At 40.7% G+C, this 18,767-nt stretch overlaps 2 protein-coding genes across 4 annotated transcripts in view; both read left to right on the plus strand.

Moving 5' to 3' along the window:
* Nucleotides 1–10,641, plus strand: part of CARF (calcium responsive transcription factor) — an 80,242-nt gene extending 69,601 nt beyond the window's left edge. The window contains 1 exon segment of the mRNA NM_001032294.1: nt 9,865–10,641. The gene's annotated coding sequence lies outside the window, so the exon portion shown is untranslated.
* Nucleotides 3,794–18,767, plus strand: part of NBEAL1 (neurobeachin like 1) — a 174,618-nt gene continuing 159,644 nt past the window's right edge. For 2 of the 3 annotated variants that reach the window (NM_001435445.1, XM_024975025.2), the window contains exons 1-2: nt 16,945–17,060; nt 17,922–18,202. In NM_001435445.1, coding sequence (NP_001422374.1) covers nt 18,152–18,202 — 51 coding nt within the window. In that variant the 5' untranslated portion in view covers nt 16,945–17,060; nt 17,922–18,151. Of the gene's footprint in view, nt 16,766–16,944; nt 17,061–17,921; nt 18,203–18,767 lie in introns of those variants that run through there. The other variant, XM_024975022.2, reaches the window with a different exon arrangement.

Consider the following 18,767-nt stretch of genomic DNA (forward strand, 5'->3'; position numbering starts at 1 on the left):
CAGATGCCATCATCTTAGTTTTCTGAATGTTGAGCTTTAAGCCAACTTTTTCACTCTCCACTTTCACTTTCATCAAGAGGCTTTTTAGTTCCTCTTCACTTTCTGCCATAAGGGTGGTGTCATCTGCATATCTGAAGTTATTGATGTAACAGGCAATCTTGATTCCAGCTTGTGCTTCTTCCAGCACAGCGTTTTTCATGATGTACTCTGCATATAAGTTAAATAAGCAGGGTGACAATATACAGCCTTGATGTACTCCTTTTCCTATTTGGAACCAGTCTGTTGTTCCATGTCCAGTTCTAACTGACCTGCATATAGGTTTCTCAAGAGATAGGTCAGGTGGTCTGGTATTCCCATTTCTTTCAGAATTTTCCACACAGTCAAAGGCTTTGGCATAGTCAATAAAGCAGAAGTACATGCTTTTCTGGAACTCTCTTGCTTTTTCCATGATCCAGTGGATGTTGGCTATTTGATCTCTGGTTCCTCTGCCTTTTCTAAAACCAACTTGAACATGTGGAAGTTCATGGTTCACATATTGCTGAAGCCTGGCTTGGAGAATTTTGAGCATTACTTTACTAGCGTGTGAGATGAGTGCAATTGTGCGGTAGTTTGAGCATTCTTTGGCATTGCCTTTCTTTAGGATTGGAAAACTGACCTTTTCCAGTCCTGTGGCCACTGCTGAGTTTTCCAAATGTGCTGGCATATTGAGTGCAGCACTTTAACAGCATCATCTTTCAGGATTTGAAATAGCTCAACTGGAATTCCATCCCTTCCACTAGCTTTGTTCATAGTGATGCTTTCTAAGGCCCACTTGACTTCACATTCCAGGATGTGTGGCTCTAGGTGAATGGTCATACCATCGTGATTATCTTGGTCGTGAAGCTCTTTTTTGTACAGTTCTTCTGTGTATTCTTGCCACATCTTCTTAATATCTTCTGCTTCTGTTAGGACCATGCCATTTCTGTCCTTTATTGAGCCGATCTTTGTATGACATGTTCCCTTGGTATCTCTAATTTTCTTGAAGTGATCTCTACTCTTTCCCATCCTGTCGTTTTCCTCTATTTCTTTGCGTTGATCGCTGAGGAAGGCTTTCTCATCTCTCCTTGCTATTCTTTGGAACTCTGCATTCAGATGCTTATATCTTTCCTTTTCTCCTTTGCTTTTCGCTTCTCTTCTTTTCACAGCTATTTGTAAGGCCTCCTCAGACAGCCATTTTGCTTTTTTGCATTTCTTTTCTAGGGGGATGGTCTTGATTCCTGTCGCCTGTACAATATTAGGAACCTCTGTCCATAGTTCATCAGGCACTCTGTCTATTAGATCTAGGCCCTTAAATCTATTTCTCACTTCCACTGTATAATCATAAGGGATTTGATTTAGGTCATACCTGAATGATCTAGTGGTTTTCCCTACTTTCTTCAACTTAAGTCTGAATTTGGCAATAAGGAGTTCATGATCTGAGCCACAGTCAGATCCTGGTCTTGTTTTTGCTGACTGTATAGGGCTTCTCCATCTTTGGCTGCAAAGAATATAATCCATCTGATTTCGATGTTGACCATCTGGTGATGTCCATGTGTAGAGTCTTCTCTTGTGTTGTTGGAAGAGGGTGTTTGCTATGACCAGTGCATTCTCTTGGCAAAACTCTATTAGTCTTTGCCCTGCTTCATTCCGTATTCCAAGGCCAAATTTACCTGTTACTCCAGTTTCTTGACTTCCTACTTTTGCATTCCAGTCCCCTATAATGAAAAGAACATCTTTTTTGGGTGTTAGTTTCAAAAGGTTTTGTAGGTCTTCATAGAACCGTTCAACGTCAGCTTCTTCAGCATTATTGGTTGGGGCATAGACTTGGATTACCGTGATATTGAATGGTTTGCCTTGGAAATGAACAGAGATCATTCTGTCATTTTTGAGATTGCATCCAAGTCCTGCATTTCGGACTCTTTTGTTGACCATGATGGCTACTCCATTTCTTGTAAGGGATTCCTCTCCATAGTATTAGATATAATGGTCATCTGAGTTAAATTCACCTATTCCATTCCCCCATTCCATTATCATTAGAACCATTATTTTAACTAGGTAAAATTATAATGGTAGGTATCTTTAAAAGGTTTATTATTATATTTCTATAATGTGAAAATTCTTAAGAACTTTATATTTAACTAAAATTGTAATTTCTAAATCCTTGAAGTGAAAATTGCTCAGTCATATCTGACTCTTTGCATCCCCATGGACCGTAGCCTGCTAGCCTCCTCTGTTTATGGAATTCTCCAGGCCAAAATACTGGAGTGGGTAGCCATTCCCTTTTCCAGCGTATCTTACCAACCCAAGGACTGTACCCAGATCTCCCTCATTGCAGGTGGATTCTTTACCATCTGAGCCACCAGAGAAGCCTCAGGAATACTGGTGTGGGTAGCCTATTCCTTCTCCAAGGGTCTTCCTCGCCCAGGTATCAAACCAGGGTCTTCTGCATTGCAGGTGGATTCTTTTACCAGCTGAGCTACTGGGAAGATCGTTAGGTAACTTAAAATAGGTTAGACAGATATTAAACTGAGTTATTTGATATATAATCTTTGAATACTTAGACAAAATCTAAAAAACAGAACATTGGCCACTAAATAGTTTTATCTTACTGTTGCTGTTGTACATTTAAAAATAGATATAGATCAATCGGATGTGAAAATGCCTTTGGATTTTATTATATACATAGCATCCTTAAAATTTATAAATATAAAATGGTAAGCATGCTCATTAGAAAAATACAGTTCCTGGTGTTCTGTCTTTTAGTTGTCTGGGGAGGGGAAAAAGTTGGACGTCTAGGTTAATGCAGCAATTAAGACTGTATTCAGTATTAATACAAAGAGTTATGAATATGTATGCAAAATAATTTATGTAGAGGCAGTCCAAGCATGGGTTGGAAAAGAATTTCCAGACTCAGAGTATTGTAGAAAGGAGTGAGTTCATTAAGAACAAAGAATAGAGAGAAAATGAGCACTGTGAGCACAGAGGGCTGACAACTCCTGACAGGCCAGGGAGAGTCGACAGTTTTCATGAGTTAATAGTCAGTTTTTATAACCTCAAGGCAAAATTCCTGCTGGAAGGTTGGTGTTAGGTGATTGGTTGGGGCAGTATAGGTTGTTTACTGGAGTGGGCATCTTTGTCTAATTGCGAGTTAGGTAGCTTGTTAGTAATGCTCATGAGCTTTTGGCAACAGTTACAAAGGGGCTCAGTCAACTTCCAAGGTTGCCTTAAATTTTGGCTCTGCTTCTGTGGCCTTGGTGCAAGGCCTTACACCTGTGACCTTGGGGGCAGGATTCAACAATTTGTATGATTTGTTTCTTCAAGAAATTGCTTCAGTTAAGTTGGTAAGTTCATAGAATGCTGAAATGGCATTCTGAAAGCAGAGCTATGCATTAACTGAGAGGCAACATTCTGAAAGTTTGAGTGCCATCCTTGGTGATACAGTGTATGCATTACATCAAAGACCTCTGGATGGTGCTGTCTTCCAAACAGGAAGAATGCATGAGCCTAATAACAAAGGGGCTGAGGCAGGAGTGGCCGCATTTACCATCATTCCCAATGACACACTGGGAGATTTTGTGTTTTCTACCTCTTCAACTGTGGGCCCTGCAGGATTGTAGGCCCTGGTCCCCAAAGGGAGCATACTCTTGCCAGGGGGAACACAAAGTTTTAATGGAACTTACAAGATATAGCTGATGTCAGGACATTTGGAGTCCTTGTATCCAGGAACCAGCCGGTGAGAAGAGGCGTCCACATTCTGTCTGGTATGGTGGATTCTGATCAGCAGGAGGAGTTAGGGCAGGGAGACTATATGTGAAACCCAGATGATCCATTTGGGCACCTTTTGGTGCCCCATGCCCTACTGTATGGGTGAACAGACTCATGCAGCAATGTCAGCATGAGGACAGGATGACTGCTAAGACCTTTCAGGAGTTAAGATTTTGAGTCATACCACTTGCAAGCCACCAAGACGTGATGAAGTGATAGCTGAGGGTGAGGGAGAGCGTATCAGTTGTGATCCCAAAGATCTACTGTGGTGTCAGAGGTACTGTCTGAGTTTACCCTCAGGAAGACAGAAGAACCACAGAAGACCTGCACCCTGAACCTGTTTGCTGAACCTGTTTAGCACAAGAGGTGAGCCTTGACAGCTATGAAAAGGAGCCACTCGGAGCTTTTGCTGTGGGGTGGAGTAATTGGCCAGCTGCCCCAACTGCTATGCTCTGGATCCAGCATGGTGGTGTGTAGAAACTGTGCTGCTCACAGGCTACTCCCAGACAATGACTGAGCATGGCAAAGGTAGTGAGGCAGGCGCATTTCTGTGAGAAGGGCTCTTTGATGGGTAACTTTGGCTTAGGTCTGCAGACTTCACCCAATACCTCTCAAGTTCTTGCATTGAAAAACAGCTTAAACTAGACTCCCTTGCCAAACTAAATATCTTGCTGTTGTCTTTCCCCCAAGACACACTATTCAGATTGTCAAGGTAGTATTTCTTACATCAGTAAGCAGGAAACTTAGTCTTCCTTTATCAGCTTATTATTTTGGTGATATTTTCAGAGAGAGCATTCAACAGATGAAAAGAACCTATCACTGAAAAAGCAGAGGGAAGACCTTCACAGGTAGAGGAAACAGTTAAATGCAAAGGCCTTGAGGTAGGGGAAAAAAAATGTGTTAAAGGGTTGAAACAAATGCAAGCAGGCATAAGCTTAGAGAACAATACAGAAAATGGTTTGAGATGAAGTCAGTCAGGTACAGAAAGCCTTGGAATCCATGGTAATCAGAGGGTCAATTTCATCCTGAGTATCTTTTGGGGCCAGTGTGAGGAAAGCAGGAGAGACTCCATCTTGAAGCCTGTTCATCTTAAAGACAGGATGTGAACTGGGCCTGAACCCTGCCCAAGAGTGAGGAAACTGTTGCTAGTGAAAACCAGGTCTCCTTCAACCCTTCACATGAGGTGGCCAAAGTACTGGATTTTCAGCTTTAGCATCCTTCCTTCCAAAGAACACCTAGGACTGATCTCCTTTAGAATGAACTGGTTGGATCTCCTTGTAGTCCAAAGGACTCTCAAGAGTCTTCTCCAACACCACAGTTCAAAAGCATCAATTCTTCTGTGCTCAGCTTTCTTTACAGTCCAACTCTCACATCCATACATGACTACTGGAAAAACCACAGCCTTGACTAGACGGACCTAGTTGCAGGGTATAAAACTGGCTTCTCAGAAACATCAGGGTCCTCGTTGGGAACTGATTCCCTTTAGAAGATTTTTAGTGGAGAGTGAGTGATACACCTTGCTTTATATGTTGTAGGAGAGTGTATTATATAGGGACACAAATGGAAGTGGGAAGAGCAATTATAAGTTATGGGAATTGCACAAGTGAGAGCTTAGGTGAACTAGAGTGATAGTGATACAGCAAGCAAAGAGAAATGGACAGATTCAGGATATATTTTGGAGAGAAGATCAACAAGACTTGCTGACTGAAGGGCTGTTGGGAAGTGGGTGCGGGGATGGTAAGTGATGGAAGGGGAGAAATGAAGAATGACTCCAGGGGTTTAGCCTTGAGCAACTATAGGGATGGTAGTGAATTTTACTGAGTTGAGGGAGACCAATTTGGGTTCAGTAGATTCAGAAGGGAAAAGCAAGAGCTGTCTTTGGACCAGTTAGTTTGATTTCCAAATGGAAATGTTTAGTAAGCACTTAGAAATATAAGTCTTGAGGTCAGAATTGGAGATAAACATTTCGTGATTTATCAACATACAGATGGTTTTTAAAAACAGAAAACAGAGAAGAAACGTAGATAAAGAAGAGAAGAATGCTCAGGATGTAGCCCTGGAGCCCTCCAACACTTAGATCAGGTAGAACAGGAAAAACAGCTAAGAAATGCAAAGGAACGCCAATAATGCTTCACACTGGTCAGCTGAGTCCACTCTGGAACCTGTGAGCGAACTTAGGAGCAGAAAGTACTTCAGATCAGTTGCTAATTGAAGCAATCTCTTCAGTCTCTTAACAAATACTTATCCGGTGAATATTATAAACAGTGGTCTCCAAGAGATACTGCAATAGGAAGGAACTCCAGTCTAAATGCCTTTTGTGTGTGTGTGCTCAGTCATGCAGTCATGTCTGACTGTTTGTGACCCCATGGTCTGTGGGCCACCAGACTCTTCTGTTCATGGAATTTTCCAGGCAAGAATCCTGGAGTGGGTTGCCATTTCCTACTCCAGGGGATCTTCCCTACCCAGGGATCAAACCCACGTTTCCTGCCCCTCCTGCTTTGGCAGTTGTTGTTTAGTCACCCAGTTGTGACAGCTCTTTTGTGAGTCCATAGATTGAAGTTTGTCAGGCAAGAATACTGGAGTGGACTGCCATTTCTTTTCTCCAGGGGATCTTCTGACCCAGGGATCAAACCCGAGTCTCCTGCATTGCAGGTGGATTCTTTACCACTGAGCCACAGGGAAAGACACTGAGCCTTGTGGCTTATTTTTAACTACTCTATAATAGACTATATTTACATATATCACTCCCCTGTACCTGAGGGGATTCAGATTTCTAGGCTTGATTATAAAAATATTTCAGAAATTTTTTTCTTTCTAGTCCTTCTGCTTTCTATTCTTTTTTAAAAACTGCTTTAAACTAACATTTTTTTGTTCTCTTTTTATACTTTATTCAATTTTACATTTAATAAATTACTAAACTTGCTTTTATCTAAATTTCAATTAAGTGGCAGTATAAATTCTGGGTTTAAATAGACAGCTAAAGTTATGTAAATATATTAACTCTCCTAAGATCTTTCCTCTCTTTTCAGGATTGATTAACATTTCAAAATACATTGAAATGCTTTGGTATGAAAATTATATTAAAAAAATACGGGTATATTTAGACCTTCAAGAAGAATTTAATCAAAGAGTATGCTGCTGCTGCTGCTGCTGAGTTGCTTCAGTTGTCTCCGACTCTGTGTGACCCCACAGATGGCAGCCCACCAGGCTCCCCCGTCCCTGGGATTCTCCAGGCAAGAACACTGGAGTGGGTAACCAAAGAGTATAGGCAAGAACAAAACAACTGAAAAACATCTAGCTTGTAGTAGCTAAGACAGAAGGTGTGACTTTCAGAGTAACAGACTTCTGTATCAGTTGCATAATAGTTTTTTATTCATGAGGTCTTTTTATTTCCATGGAAACACTGAAGTCATTTTAATTTTTAATTAACACTTAAGTTTATAGTTCCAGCGATTTTAACTCAGTAGTAAGTACAGAAGCTAAAGCTTTACCTATTTCTACTTTAAAAAATGTAAAGGAGGAAAAGATGGTTTAAAATAGTCATGCATTTCATTTTGGAGAAGGCAATGGCACTCCACTCCAGTACTCTTGCCTGGAAAATCCCATGGATGGAGGAGCCTGGTAGGCTGCAGTCCATGGGGTCGCTAAGGGTCTGACAAGACTGAGCGACTTCACTTTCACTTTTCACTTTCATACATTGGAGAAGGAAATGGCAACACACTCCCACACTCCAGTGTTTACCACTTAGCCACTTGGGAATCCACATGGAATAGTAGTTGGAGAAGTCAATTTATTCATAATGGTAGTAATACTACTAAATGTGCTGATGCAGGAGACATGGGTTCATACCTGGATTGGGAAGATCCCCTGGAGAAAGGAAATGGAAACCCACTCCAGTATTCTTGCCTGGAAAATTCTATGGACAGAGGAGCCTGGCAGGCTAACGTCCATGGGGTGGCAAAGCATCAGACAGGACTGAGCACACATGCACTCCTATTACATGCAGTATAAACATTAGCTCTAGACTCTGATTTTCTAAGTTAATCTTACCTTTATACTGTTACATTTGCTTAATACCTTATAGTACTAGTAGTAATGCTGCTGCTGCTAAGTCACTTCAGTCGTGTCTGACTCTGTGCAACCCCATAGACGGCAGCCCACCAGGCTCCCCCGTCCCTGGGATTCTCCACAACACTGGAATAGGTTGCCATTTCCTTCTCCAATGCATGGAAGTGAAATGTGAAAGTGAAGTCGCTCAATCGTGTCTGACTCTTAGCGACCCCATGGACTGCAGCCTACCAGGCTCCTCCATCCATGGAATTTTCTAGGCAAGAGTACTGGAGTGGGGTGCCTAGTAATAGTAGTAGTTAAAGTGTTAGTCACTCAGAGTTGGACAGGACTGAAGCAACTTAGCATGCAGGATTGTATGCATGAGATATGTAGGATTTATTATTTACTTTATTCCTAAATATTTTCACAAGTTGTTTAACTTCCCAAAATTTCTGTGGTAGAATTAAGTCTGAGTATATTTTTCTATTCTGTAGCTATGGACACAAAATTGTAGGGAATAATTGATTTTTTTTTTTTTTGGTACTACTTGTGAAATCATTTGGAACTGAAATTATATATGATCATTTGAAAGTAGTTTTCTGAAACTTAACTGAGTAATTTTAAAATTTGAGATTAAATAAGCCACAACCATTATATCTTGGAATTCTTAAATTTCCTTACTTTTCCTAGCTTTGCAATAATTCTGCTCATAATTCAGGACTGAAAGCATTGATTTTAAAGAGAAAATGAGCAGAAATGAACTGAATCACTTTTTATGAAAAAGGAATTATGTTTACTTATAAAGAATTGTCTGAACTTTGTACATAGACAAAATTAAATGCATAGTGAATGACAATATATTTAATCATTTGCTTTTCAATAATGTACTTGGAACTTGTAGTACAGGCCTTTAGGATTTTGAAGTCATTTAAAAGGAAGAATTGCATAATGCCTTGCTACCTAGCAGCATGCGTTTCCTATTTAACTAGTCTGCCTTGCCATTCCCCAAGCTATGCAGCATTTGGACTGTCAACAATGGTGGAAAATAAAGGTGTTGTTAATTTAACATGTATTTACTTAGTTTCAAGATACGATAATTAACATTTATTGAATGCCAGATGCTTTTTATTTATCAGTTAATCCTCTCAACTGGCCTGGGTATTATTATCCCAATTTTTATGGAAGAAAAATAAACTCAGAGAGATTAAATGCCTTATAGCTAGGAAGTCAATAACTGAAGCTCTAAAACTAAAAAAATAATAATGTTTTTCTTCCTTTAATTTCTTTAATTTTCTATTCTCCCTCTTAATTTATACTGAAACAAACGTTTGTTTCATTCACACTTGTTTCTTTAAGGCACTATTTTCCATATGCTTATTCACAGCTGGAAACCATAATCTTGACCTACTAATGTATTTCACTATGATGAATCATGTCATAAGTAAATGCTAATGATCCTTTTGGCAGGAAATATATGTGAGAATGGAATGTTCAGTAAACAAAGATCTTTTTCCTTATATTAAATCCATTATAATAAAATGGGGAAAGTGAAATATGTAATTTTTTTAGAAATGTCCTCAAAAAACTGAAGCATTTCCTGTTTTAACCATTGTTGACTGCCTTTAATATGTGTCAGACTATTAAAGAACTACTTGATCTCAGATCTTTTTAAATTGTTATTTGATTACCATTAAAATTTTAGTATAAGAAAGTTAAGCCTAATGAGTCAGTTACAGTCATTTACCCCTGAAACTCTAGATCTCATAACCTTAATTCCAAATAAGCTGATAATTATTAAACCACTTTACTACTCAAACAGAAAAAGTAAAAGAAGCCAGTCATTCAAATGAATATACAAGTCAAAAGAACGATCCAAAACAAACCCTTGAAAACAGTGCTAGATATAGTTCCTAGGAACACTAACTGTTAGAAATATCATACATTCTTTAAATTTTTTTTTTTAATGTGGACTTTTTTTTTTTTTAAGTCTTTATTGGCTTTGTTACAATATTGCTTCTGTTTTTGTTTTAGTTTTTTGGCCATGAGGCCTGTGGGATCTTAGCTCCCTGACCCGGGATTGAACCTGAGTTCCTCGCTTTGGAAAGCGAAGTCTTAACCACTGGACCGCCAGGGAAGTTCTTGTAATTTTTTTCCATGAAAAGTCTAGGGAAAAAAACTATCTATCTATGTGGTGGTAGAACCGATACAGGAACAGAGATTACACAAAGTTTTTTTTGTAATTCTTAAAGTGGGTTTCCCTAGTGGTTCTGATGACGGTAAAGAACCCTCCTATGATGCAGGAGACCTGGGTTTGATTGCTTGCTTGGGAAGATCCCCTTACCTGGAGAAATCCATGGACAGAGGAGCCTGGCTAAAGTATTGCATTGCTCTGAGAAGGAGATACTCCTTGATACGTGGTAAGTAAAGAGACTTATTTGGAGAAGACCCCGATGTTGGGAGAGATTGAAGGCAAAAGGAGAAGGGGACAGCAGAGGATGAGATGGTTAGATAACATCACCAACTCAATGGACATGCATCTGAGCAAACTCTGAGAGATAGTGGAGGACAGAGGAGCCTGGCGTGCTGTAGTCTTTGGAGTTGCAAAGAGTTGGACATGGCCTTAGTGACTGAACGACAACAAGAGAGACCTCAGATGGTGATTCACTTGAATTTGAATTACAGCAATTGAATTTCAAGAAATCTGCTTTCTTAGAACAAGAAATCTCTTCCACTCTCAAAATTTTCTTTCCTTCACATTTAAGAAGAAGGAAATAAGAATTTTAAAGAAAAAATATTGCCTTTTAAATTAAAATTTCCTGTAATTTCCTTTTTCTTCTTGATTAAAGAATTTTTCTTTATTGTAAACTAGGGAAGTCGTAACTTTCAATTAACTTGCCAGCCACCATAGAAATTTCTTTATACATGAAAGTGAAGTGGTTTTCTTTCATGTTTCAACTGAATTTAAATTACTGTATTACTGTGTGTATGCACGCGCACGTGTGTATGTGTGTGTGTTGTGTGTTAGGAGTGTACGATTACATCTTGCCTTCAGAAAGATATCACAAGGTCTGAACGACAAATATAGTTTTAATCTTGTCATGTTCCTACTTAAAAAACTCTAATTTACACAGAATGGAGTCAAAATCAGTGATCCAGCATTCAGGACACTCTGGTGAGCTAGTTACAACCTATATCTTCCCAACCTCATCTCCTTCCTTTTTCCACCTGAGTTTGACTGCTCATGGTTTTCTAAAAATTTGGGAAAGAATTTCCCCAGGAATCAAGCCTTTACCTAAGCCCTTCTTTTTTCAGAATTGTCTTTCTCTTCTTTCTTGACACCCAAATTCTAACATTCCATCACAGCCTTGCTCAGGTACCACTCTCTGCTAAAAGCCTGCCTTAATCATAGTAGTTATTTGGTGGTATCTCCCTGCAACTCTCCCCATTAAATATAACTTTACCTCAGTAAGAGTCCCCTTTACTCTTTTTCCCCACCTTTCTTTATCTTATGCTTCAGATCTGCAGTCTTGAGTACAAAAAAACTGTTAGATGGTTATCCAAGTAGAAAGTACATGCGTGTTAAATTCAGAGATTGCTAATCGGTATGAATTTTGCCTCTCTTTTTTGCTAGCTAGCTGTGACCTTGTGAAAGTGCAAGTGTTAGCCACTCAGTCGTGTCTGACTCTTTGTGACCCCATGAACTGTAGCCCACTAGGCTCCTCTTATCCTCTGTCCATGGAATTTTCCAGGCAAGAATACTGGAGTGGGTTGCCATACCCTTCTCCAGGGGGTCTTCTTGACCAGGATTGAACCCAGGTCTCCTGCATTGCAGGCAGATTCTTTACCATCTGAGCCACAGTTCCTTAAACTTTCTGAACTGCAGTTATCTAATCTGTAAAATGAGAATTCCATTTGCCTTGCAATGTTATTTTGAGAATTAGAGATAAAGGATGTAAAGCACATGGTACTGTGCATGTAAAATACATAGTGCCGTGCACACAGTAAGGTGCTCAACAAACAACTATTAAGCATGCTTGATTTTTAGTCTTAGTTCTGGTGATAGTCACCAATAGCAGCCCAGTCTTGAGTTAATTTACTTTATTTATTTTTGGGGGGGCTGAGCCAACTTGTGAGATCTTAGTTCCCTGACCAGGGATTGAACCTGGGCCCTGACAGTGAAAGTGCTGAGTCCTAACCACAGGACCACCAGGGGATCCTCTAGTTTGCAGTTTTAAAACTAGATCACATTCTTGACGAAGTTTTCAGTACACTATTAAGTAAGCTGGATCTACCTTGCCTCTCTTGGGGGTCCTAAAGGACATCTTATGTACCTAGGAAATCCTGGGATTCAGAGGTTCTCAACTGAGCATAGTTTTGCCCCCAGGTTTTGTCCCCAGGATATTTGGCTTTGTCCGGAGACATTTTTGGTTGTCATAACTGGAAGACATATTGGCATTTACTGGCTGGATGTCAGATGCTGCTAAGCATTCTTCAATGCACAGGAAAGCTCCCTAGGACAAAAAAGTACCTAGTACAAAATGTCGATAGTGCTGAGGCTGAGAAAATTTGCTCCAAACACATCAACCTATGGACTCTGAAAAGGCAGCACACGATAGTCAAAAACAGCCTAGAATTAAGGAGTTCTGGGTTCTAGTTCTGTCAGCCATATGCAGTATGTTGCAGGGCTCGTCAACTCCTCCAGACCTCAATTTATTTTTAATATCATTTAACTTATTTCTCTATCCTCTGTGTTTTCTACAATGCAAATTAACTCTAGAGCTGCACTGTCCAACAGTAGCCACTAGCTACTTGTGACTAAGTTAAAAATAAACAAAAAATTCATTTCTCAGTTGCACAAGTCCCATTTCAATTGGTCAATGGCTGCATATGGCCAGTGGCTACTGTACTAAATAGCACAGATGTAGAACATTTCCATCCTGGTGGAGATTTCTGTTGGACAGTGCTTGTCTACAGGCTTGGTTTGATCAGATTCAGGCCTTAATTTTTTAATATTTAAAATGAAGATATTGAATTACATGATCTCTAATGGTAACTTCCAGTTTTCTAGTTCTGTGATTCTAAAGGACAATACAATAATTCTCTTATTCTGAGTGAATAAAGTAATCAACTTTAATAAAAGAATTGTAAATGGGTGGAAAATTCTAGAAAAACCCATATTTCATGTATTTATGTACACCCATGTTCCAGTCAATGTAATCAGAATTAGAGTGTTTACATTAGCATGCCTGATCATAGTTTAGACAACTGTGTGGTACCTACTGAAAAGGTATGGGATAGGACTTCTAGTTTTTGGTTTAGCATGTAAGTATCTTGAAAACTGTCACTCCATCCTAACAACAGTAAACAATTGAACAAACTGAAAAACAACAATTCTTCCTAGCTCCGTGAGAGATGAGAGGTCACAGGGCAAACCATTACTTGCAAAACTGCAGTGACAGGTGAGTACAGAGAATCCCAAGTTACCAGAAGAGAAACCCTTAGCAGAATCCTCCATAGCAGTCCATACTGGGTTGGGGAAACTTGCCTGTAATTAACAAACCTCTGGAGGCTGAGTGGACAAGTCTGAGCATTAAAGGAGGTTCCAGCCATTGAGGCCCCAGCCTCCACTTTTATGAATTTTATTGCTAGGAGCTCAATGAGGTTGTCACAGTAAATACTGGAGAAAACTCTCATGTTGCTGGCAGAGGGAGGGTGAGAATAACCATTCTCAAATAACCAAAGGTCTGCCATCAGAGAAACTGTTTTACCAGAGCTGAAATTATTGGGGTTTTATCAGAGCCTAACTGGTCTAGGGGATGTGAAATACCCAACTTCAGTACACTCTAGCCATCCTGTCCCTCTTAAGGGGCAGGGGAGTGACAAAGCACTTGTGAGGTACACAAGTCATAGACCTAAAAGACTGAGACCTAATCACAGGACTATAGAAAGCTTGCCCTCCTCTAATACAACACCATCATATTACTAAAGGTTTATTTATTGCAGTTCCTTTGCTCAGTATATCATGTCTGGCTATCATAAAATTACAGAGCATGTTGTTGTTCAGTTGCTCAGTCATGTCTTACTCTTCAGCCCCATGGACCGCAGCATGCCAGGCTTCCCTGTCCTTTACCATCTTCCGGAGTCTGCTCATATTAATGTCCACTGAGTTGGTGGTCCCATCCAACCATCTCATTACAGAGCATACTAAAAGGGAAAAAAATCACAATTTGAAGAGACCAAGCAAGCAACAGAACCAGACTTACATATGGCAAGAATGTTGAGAATTATCATACAGAAAAATTTAAATGGTTATGATGAATATGCTAACAGCTGTAGGAAATAAACAGCATGCAAGAAGAGAAGGTCAATGTAAACAGAGATGGAAATTCTAAGAACAAAGAAATGCTCCAAATCAAAAACATTGTAATAGAAAAGAAGCAGCCTTTGATGAACTCATTATTAGACTGACACAGCTGAAAAAAGCATCTTTGAGCTTGAGGTATGTCAGAAGAAACTTCCAAGATGGAAAAACAAAAAGGAAAAAAGACTGAAAAAAAATAGAATATTTAAGAACTGTGGGACAACTATAAAAGATATGTGTATAATGGGAATACTAGAAACAAATGAAAGAAAGGAACAGAAGTAATATTTGAAGCAATAAATATTGAGAAATTTCCCAAAGTAGTGACAGACAAGATTTGGGAATCTCAAAGGACACCAAGCAAGATAAGTGCCAAAGGCTATACCTAGGCATATCATATTCACAGTTAGAAAATCAAAGAAAAATCTTGAAAGAAGTCAGAGGGGGGGGAAATCACTTTTCCTATAGAGGAACAGAGACAGAAACTTAAATCTGACTTATCTTCAGGAGTCATTCAAGCAAGTAGAGTGGAGTGAAATATTTAAAGCGCTGAGAGAAAACATGCACCTAGAATTCTGTACCCCATGAAATTACTCTTCAAAAGTGAAGGCGAAATAATTGGGGGTGGGGCACACAGCATGGCATGCAGGATTCTTAGTTCTCTGACCAGGGATAGAACAAGTGCCCCCAGCATTGGAACCGTGGAGTCCTAACCACCAGACTGATAGGGAATTTCCTGTAAAGACTTTCTTTGACAAAAAAAAAAAAAGAGGGAAATGGTTGCTAGTAGATCTGTCTTGCAAGGAATAGTAAAAGAAGTTCTTCAGAGAGAAGGGAAACAGTGCATCAATAGATTATATACTTGGAAACGAAAGGAAGAGCATCAGAGAAAAAATAAGTGAAAGTGCTTATTTTTTATTTTTTTAGGCCACACTGTGTGGCTTGTGGGATCTTAGTTCCCTGACTAAGGATGTAACCTGTGCCCCCTGCATTGGAAGCACAGAGTCTTAACCACTAGACCCAGGGGAGTCCCAAATAAGTGAAAGTAAAATTAAAATTTGTATTTTTCTTGATAGTTCAAAATAATATGTTCAACAGTGTATGCTTATGTATACTAAAGAGCCTCTTGATGAGGGTGAAAGAGGAGAGTGAAAAACTGGCTTAAAACTCAACACTGAAAAAATTAAGATCATGGCATCTGGTCCTGTCCCTAGTGTTATTTGCTCAGTTGTGTCTGACTCTTTGTGACTCCATAGACTGTGGCCCTCCAGCTTCTCTGTCCATGGAATTCTCCAGGCAAGAATACTGGAGTGGGTTGCCATTTTCTTCTCCAGGGGATCTTCCCAACCCAGGGATTGAACCTGGATCTCCAGCATTGCAGGCAGATTTTTTACCATCTGAGCCACCAGGGAAGCCCCCACTTCATGGCAAATATAAGGGGAAAAAGTAGAAGCAGTGACAGATTTTATTTTCTTTACTGCAGATGGTGACTGCAGCCGTTAGTTGTTTTTTGGAAGGAAAGCTATGACAAACCTAGACAGCATATTAAAAAGCAAAGACATCACTTTGCCAACAAAGATCCATATAGTCAAATATATGGTTTTTCCAACAGTCATGTACAAATGTGAGAACTGGACCATAAAGAAGGCTGAGCATCAGAAGAATTGATGCTTTTAAATTGTGGTGTTGGAGATTCTTGAGAGCCCCTTGGATAGCAAGGAGATCAACCCAGTCAATCCTAAAGGAAACCGGCCCTAATTACTCCTTGGAAGGGCTGATGCTGAAGCTGAAGGAAGCTCCAATACTTTCGTCAGCTGATGCGAAGAGCGGACCCATTAGAAAAGACCCTGATGCTGGGAAAGATCCAGGGCAGGAGGAGAAGGGGGCGACAGAGGGTGAGATGGATGGATGGTGTCACTGACTCAATGGACATGAGTTTGAGCAAACTCCAGGAGATGGTAAAGGACAGAAAACCTGGCAATGCTGCAGTGCATGGGGTCGCAAAGTCAGACACGACTCAGCGATTGAACAACAGCAGCCACTACCAATCTCATGCGTCTTCCCCTCTCCTTAAACCCCTCCAAACCCCATCCCGCGCAAAGTTATCTACCTATCTCTAGTGAATGCTGCCGTTTTCCTTTTGTTTCTTTTCTTCTAAGAGCAATACCCTTTTTGAAGCCTTTAGTAGTTTTGCACTTGACACTCAGCGACAGCGAAAGTTTGACACGGGGTGGCACGAGGCTTTGGCACAAACACGATTCATGGAAAGGATTTTTGGGGGGTGTGGGAGCAGGTGTATGTTCTCACGACACACTGCCCTGACCAATCCCCTTTTTACAAACATAAATCAAAATGAAATCCCTTCAGTTATCACCGTAGGGTTCCCTGCCCTCAGATGACTCCCGGAAATGACGCCGACAGCCTTACGCTCCGTCTGCCAGTCGGCAGCAGCGGCGGGCCGTAGACGTAAGCACGTCTGTCCTCCAACGCGTCCAGCTCAGGGAAGTCTAGAGAGCTCCGCCGGGGACCGCCGCCGGGTCTTCAGGAGCCGGGTCGACTGAGGCTGCGCAGGTATGCAGGGGCGAGGCATCAGATAATCCCGCCCCTTCCAGCCTTTGCGGCCAATGAGCAGCTAGTGACCCGGGACGGGTAAAGCCTTAAAGGCCGGAATGATTAGCCGAAAGCGCAGTCCCGCCCCTGGCTCCTCCCAGCCCTCGCGCCCCGCCTAGACCCGTCACCGCCCCGCCTCCGTCTCCCGCCCGCCTGCCTAGCAGCGGGGTGACACGGGGCTTTGGCTTGAGAAGGGGGCGAGGGAAGCGAGTTAGACGTCGGCTTGGCGGCAGCGGCGGCGGCACAACCCCCCAATGTGAGCGCGGTGTTGGGTAGCGGGTCATAGGGAAACGAGGGCCGCGTGGCAGAAATGGGAGGGCCACGGGTGCTTGGTGGCGAACGCGCTCTAGAGTGAGGGGCTGCCGAGAGGGGGCGAGGTTGACCGGGGCGTGTCCCTGTGCGGTCGGGAGGGCGTGGATAGCGGCTCGGGGGACGCCCTGCTCTTGTCTCCTTTCCAAAGCTTCTCTTGGCAGCTTGGCACAAATTAAGTTTGCCTCCCTTTCGGTTGGCTGGGCGGCGAGGTGGAAATTTAAAGATCCCCAAAACACTTGGAGCCTTTCCCAGGGTGTTTTCCTTGCTGGTGCGTTTGTGCTCCTTTCTTCTTGCTGGATGGAGAAGTAGAGAGGCTAGGTGGGCTGGTCGACCTTTGCTGTCTGAGGATTGTTCAAACAAACCAGGAATTCTTCACCCTCCTCCCCACGCCCTGCCCTGCAAAACAACAGCAAACATTCCCAACAAGTTTTAAGAAGCCGACTGTAAAATTCTGAGTGATTCTATGTCTGCAATGTGTCTGTAGTAAGTTGTGCTCTTTCTTAAGTTTACAGAAAGTCTATGAGTGGCATTTTTGCTGCTTATTATCATTGGACAATTTTTTTTTTGTTATAAGTACTCATCTTTGAGTTCTGTCCAAGGGGATTCTGACTTTATGTTGATATGAAATATTGCATTAGTTGTGATGTTTTCCTGAAACGAGTTTCTGTGAAATTCAGTCAGTTGTTAAAGCTTAGCCAGTTGTTCGTGGATGTGAGGTAGATAAATTTCTAGTTCAGATAAACCTGCAGTTACTATTATAGCCTCTTTTTAAAACAAATCCTTGGCATGTTTTTCTCTTTCACAGATTTTTATAATTATCCAACGACCACTGATGAAGATAGGTTGGAGTAACTGCTGAAACTGAATTTTGTTGACCAGAAGGCAGTCCATTTGTTCCACTTCTTTTTGTTTTCCTTACTGCTTTGAGCTTTACTGTAACGGCTGAAAAACTTGGAAAATAAAATGAACACTCTATGGTCTTGAACTTTTTTTTTTTTTTGGAGGAAAAATTAAAGTGCCAGAGTGAAAGCCAGAATGGCATCTAGAGAGAGACTCTTTGAACTTTGGATGCTTTATTGTTCAAAGGTAACTGCTTTCCTTTTTTATTTCTAATTTTAAAATACTTATAAAATTTTGTGACTTGCCTTATCAGCAATTTATTTAATTGATAATGGCATATTTATTCCCAGTATTGACTTTAAGAACACGAACTTTTCTTTTTTCCACTTCATCAGATTTGAACACAAACACAGTATTGGCATGCTATTGAAAACTGTAGGGTGTGGTTTTAATTTGACTTCAGTGATCCTAAACTTATATAAGTAAAATTATGACCTTTGAGAAAAGTAAAATATTTGTACTTTTGTTTGTGCTAGTTTTTCCTCCCACACTTCGGAGTAAAAATAGAGATATTTTTATGAGAAGAGAATTAAGCATTTTTCTCATAATTAACCTCTTAAAAGGTTATTATATAAAAAGGCTATTGATTTGAAGTGGTTACTGTAAGCTTGCCCTGATGTTGGCACCATTGTCTCCCTTGATCCTCACAATAATTTTGGGAAATGTGTATTGTAATTACCCACTGCGCTCCCCCTCCCCACTTTTTTTTTTTTTTTTATTTTTATTAATGAGAACTGATGCAGAATTTAAA

This window comes from Bos taurus, chromosome 2 (genome assembly GCF_002263795.3).
Source record: "Bos taurus isolate L1 Dominette 01449 registration number 42190680 breed Hereford chromosome 2, ARS-UCD2.0, whole genome shotgun sequence".
Classification (NCBI taxonomy): domain Eukaryota; kingdom Metazoa; phylum Chordata; class Mammalia; order Artiodactyla; family Bovidae; genus Bos; species Bos taurus.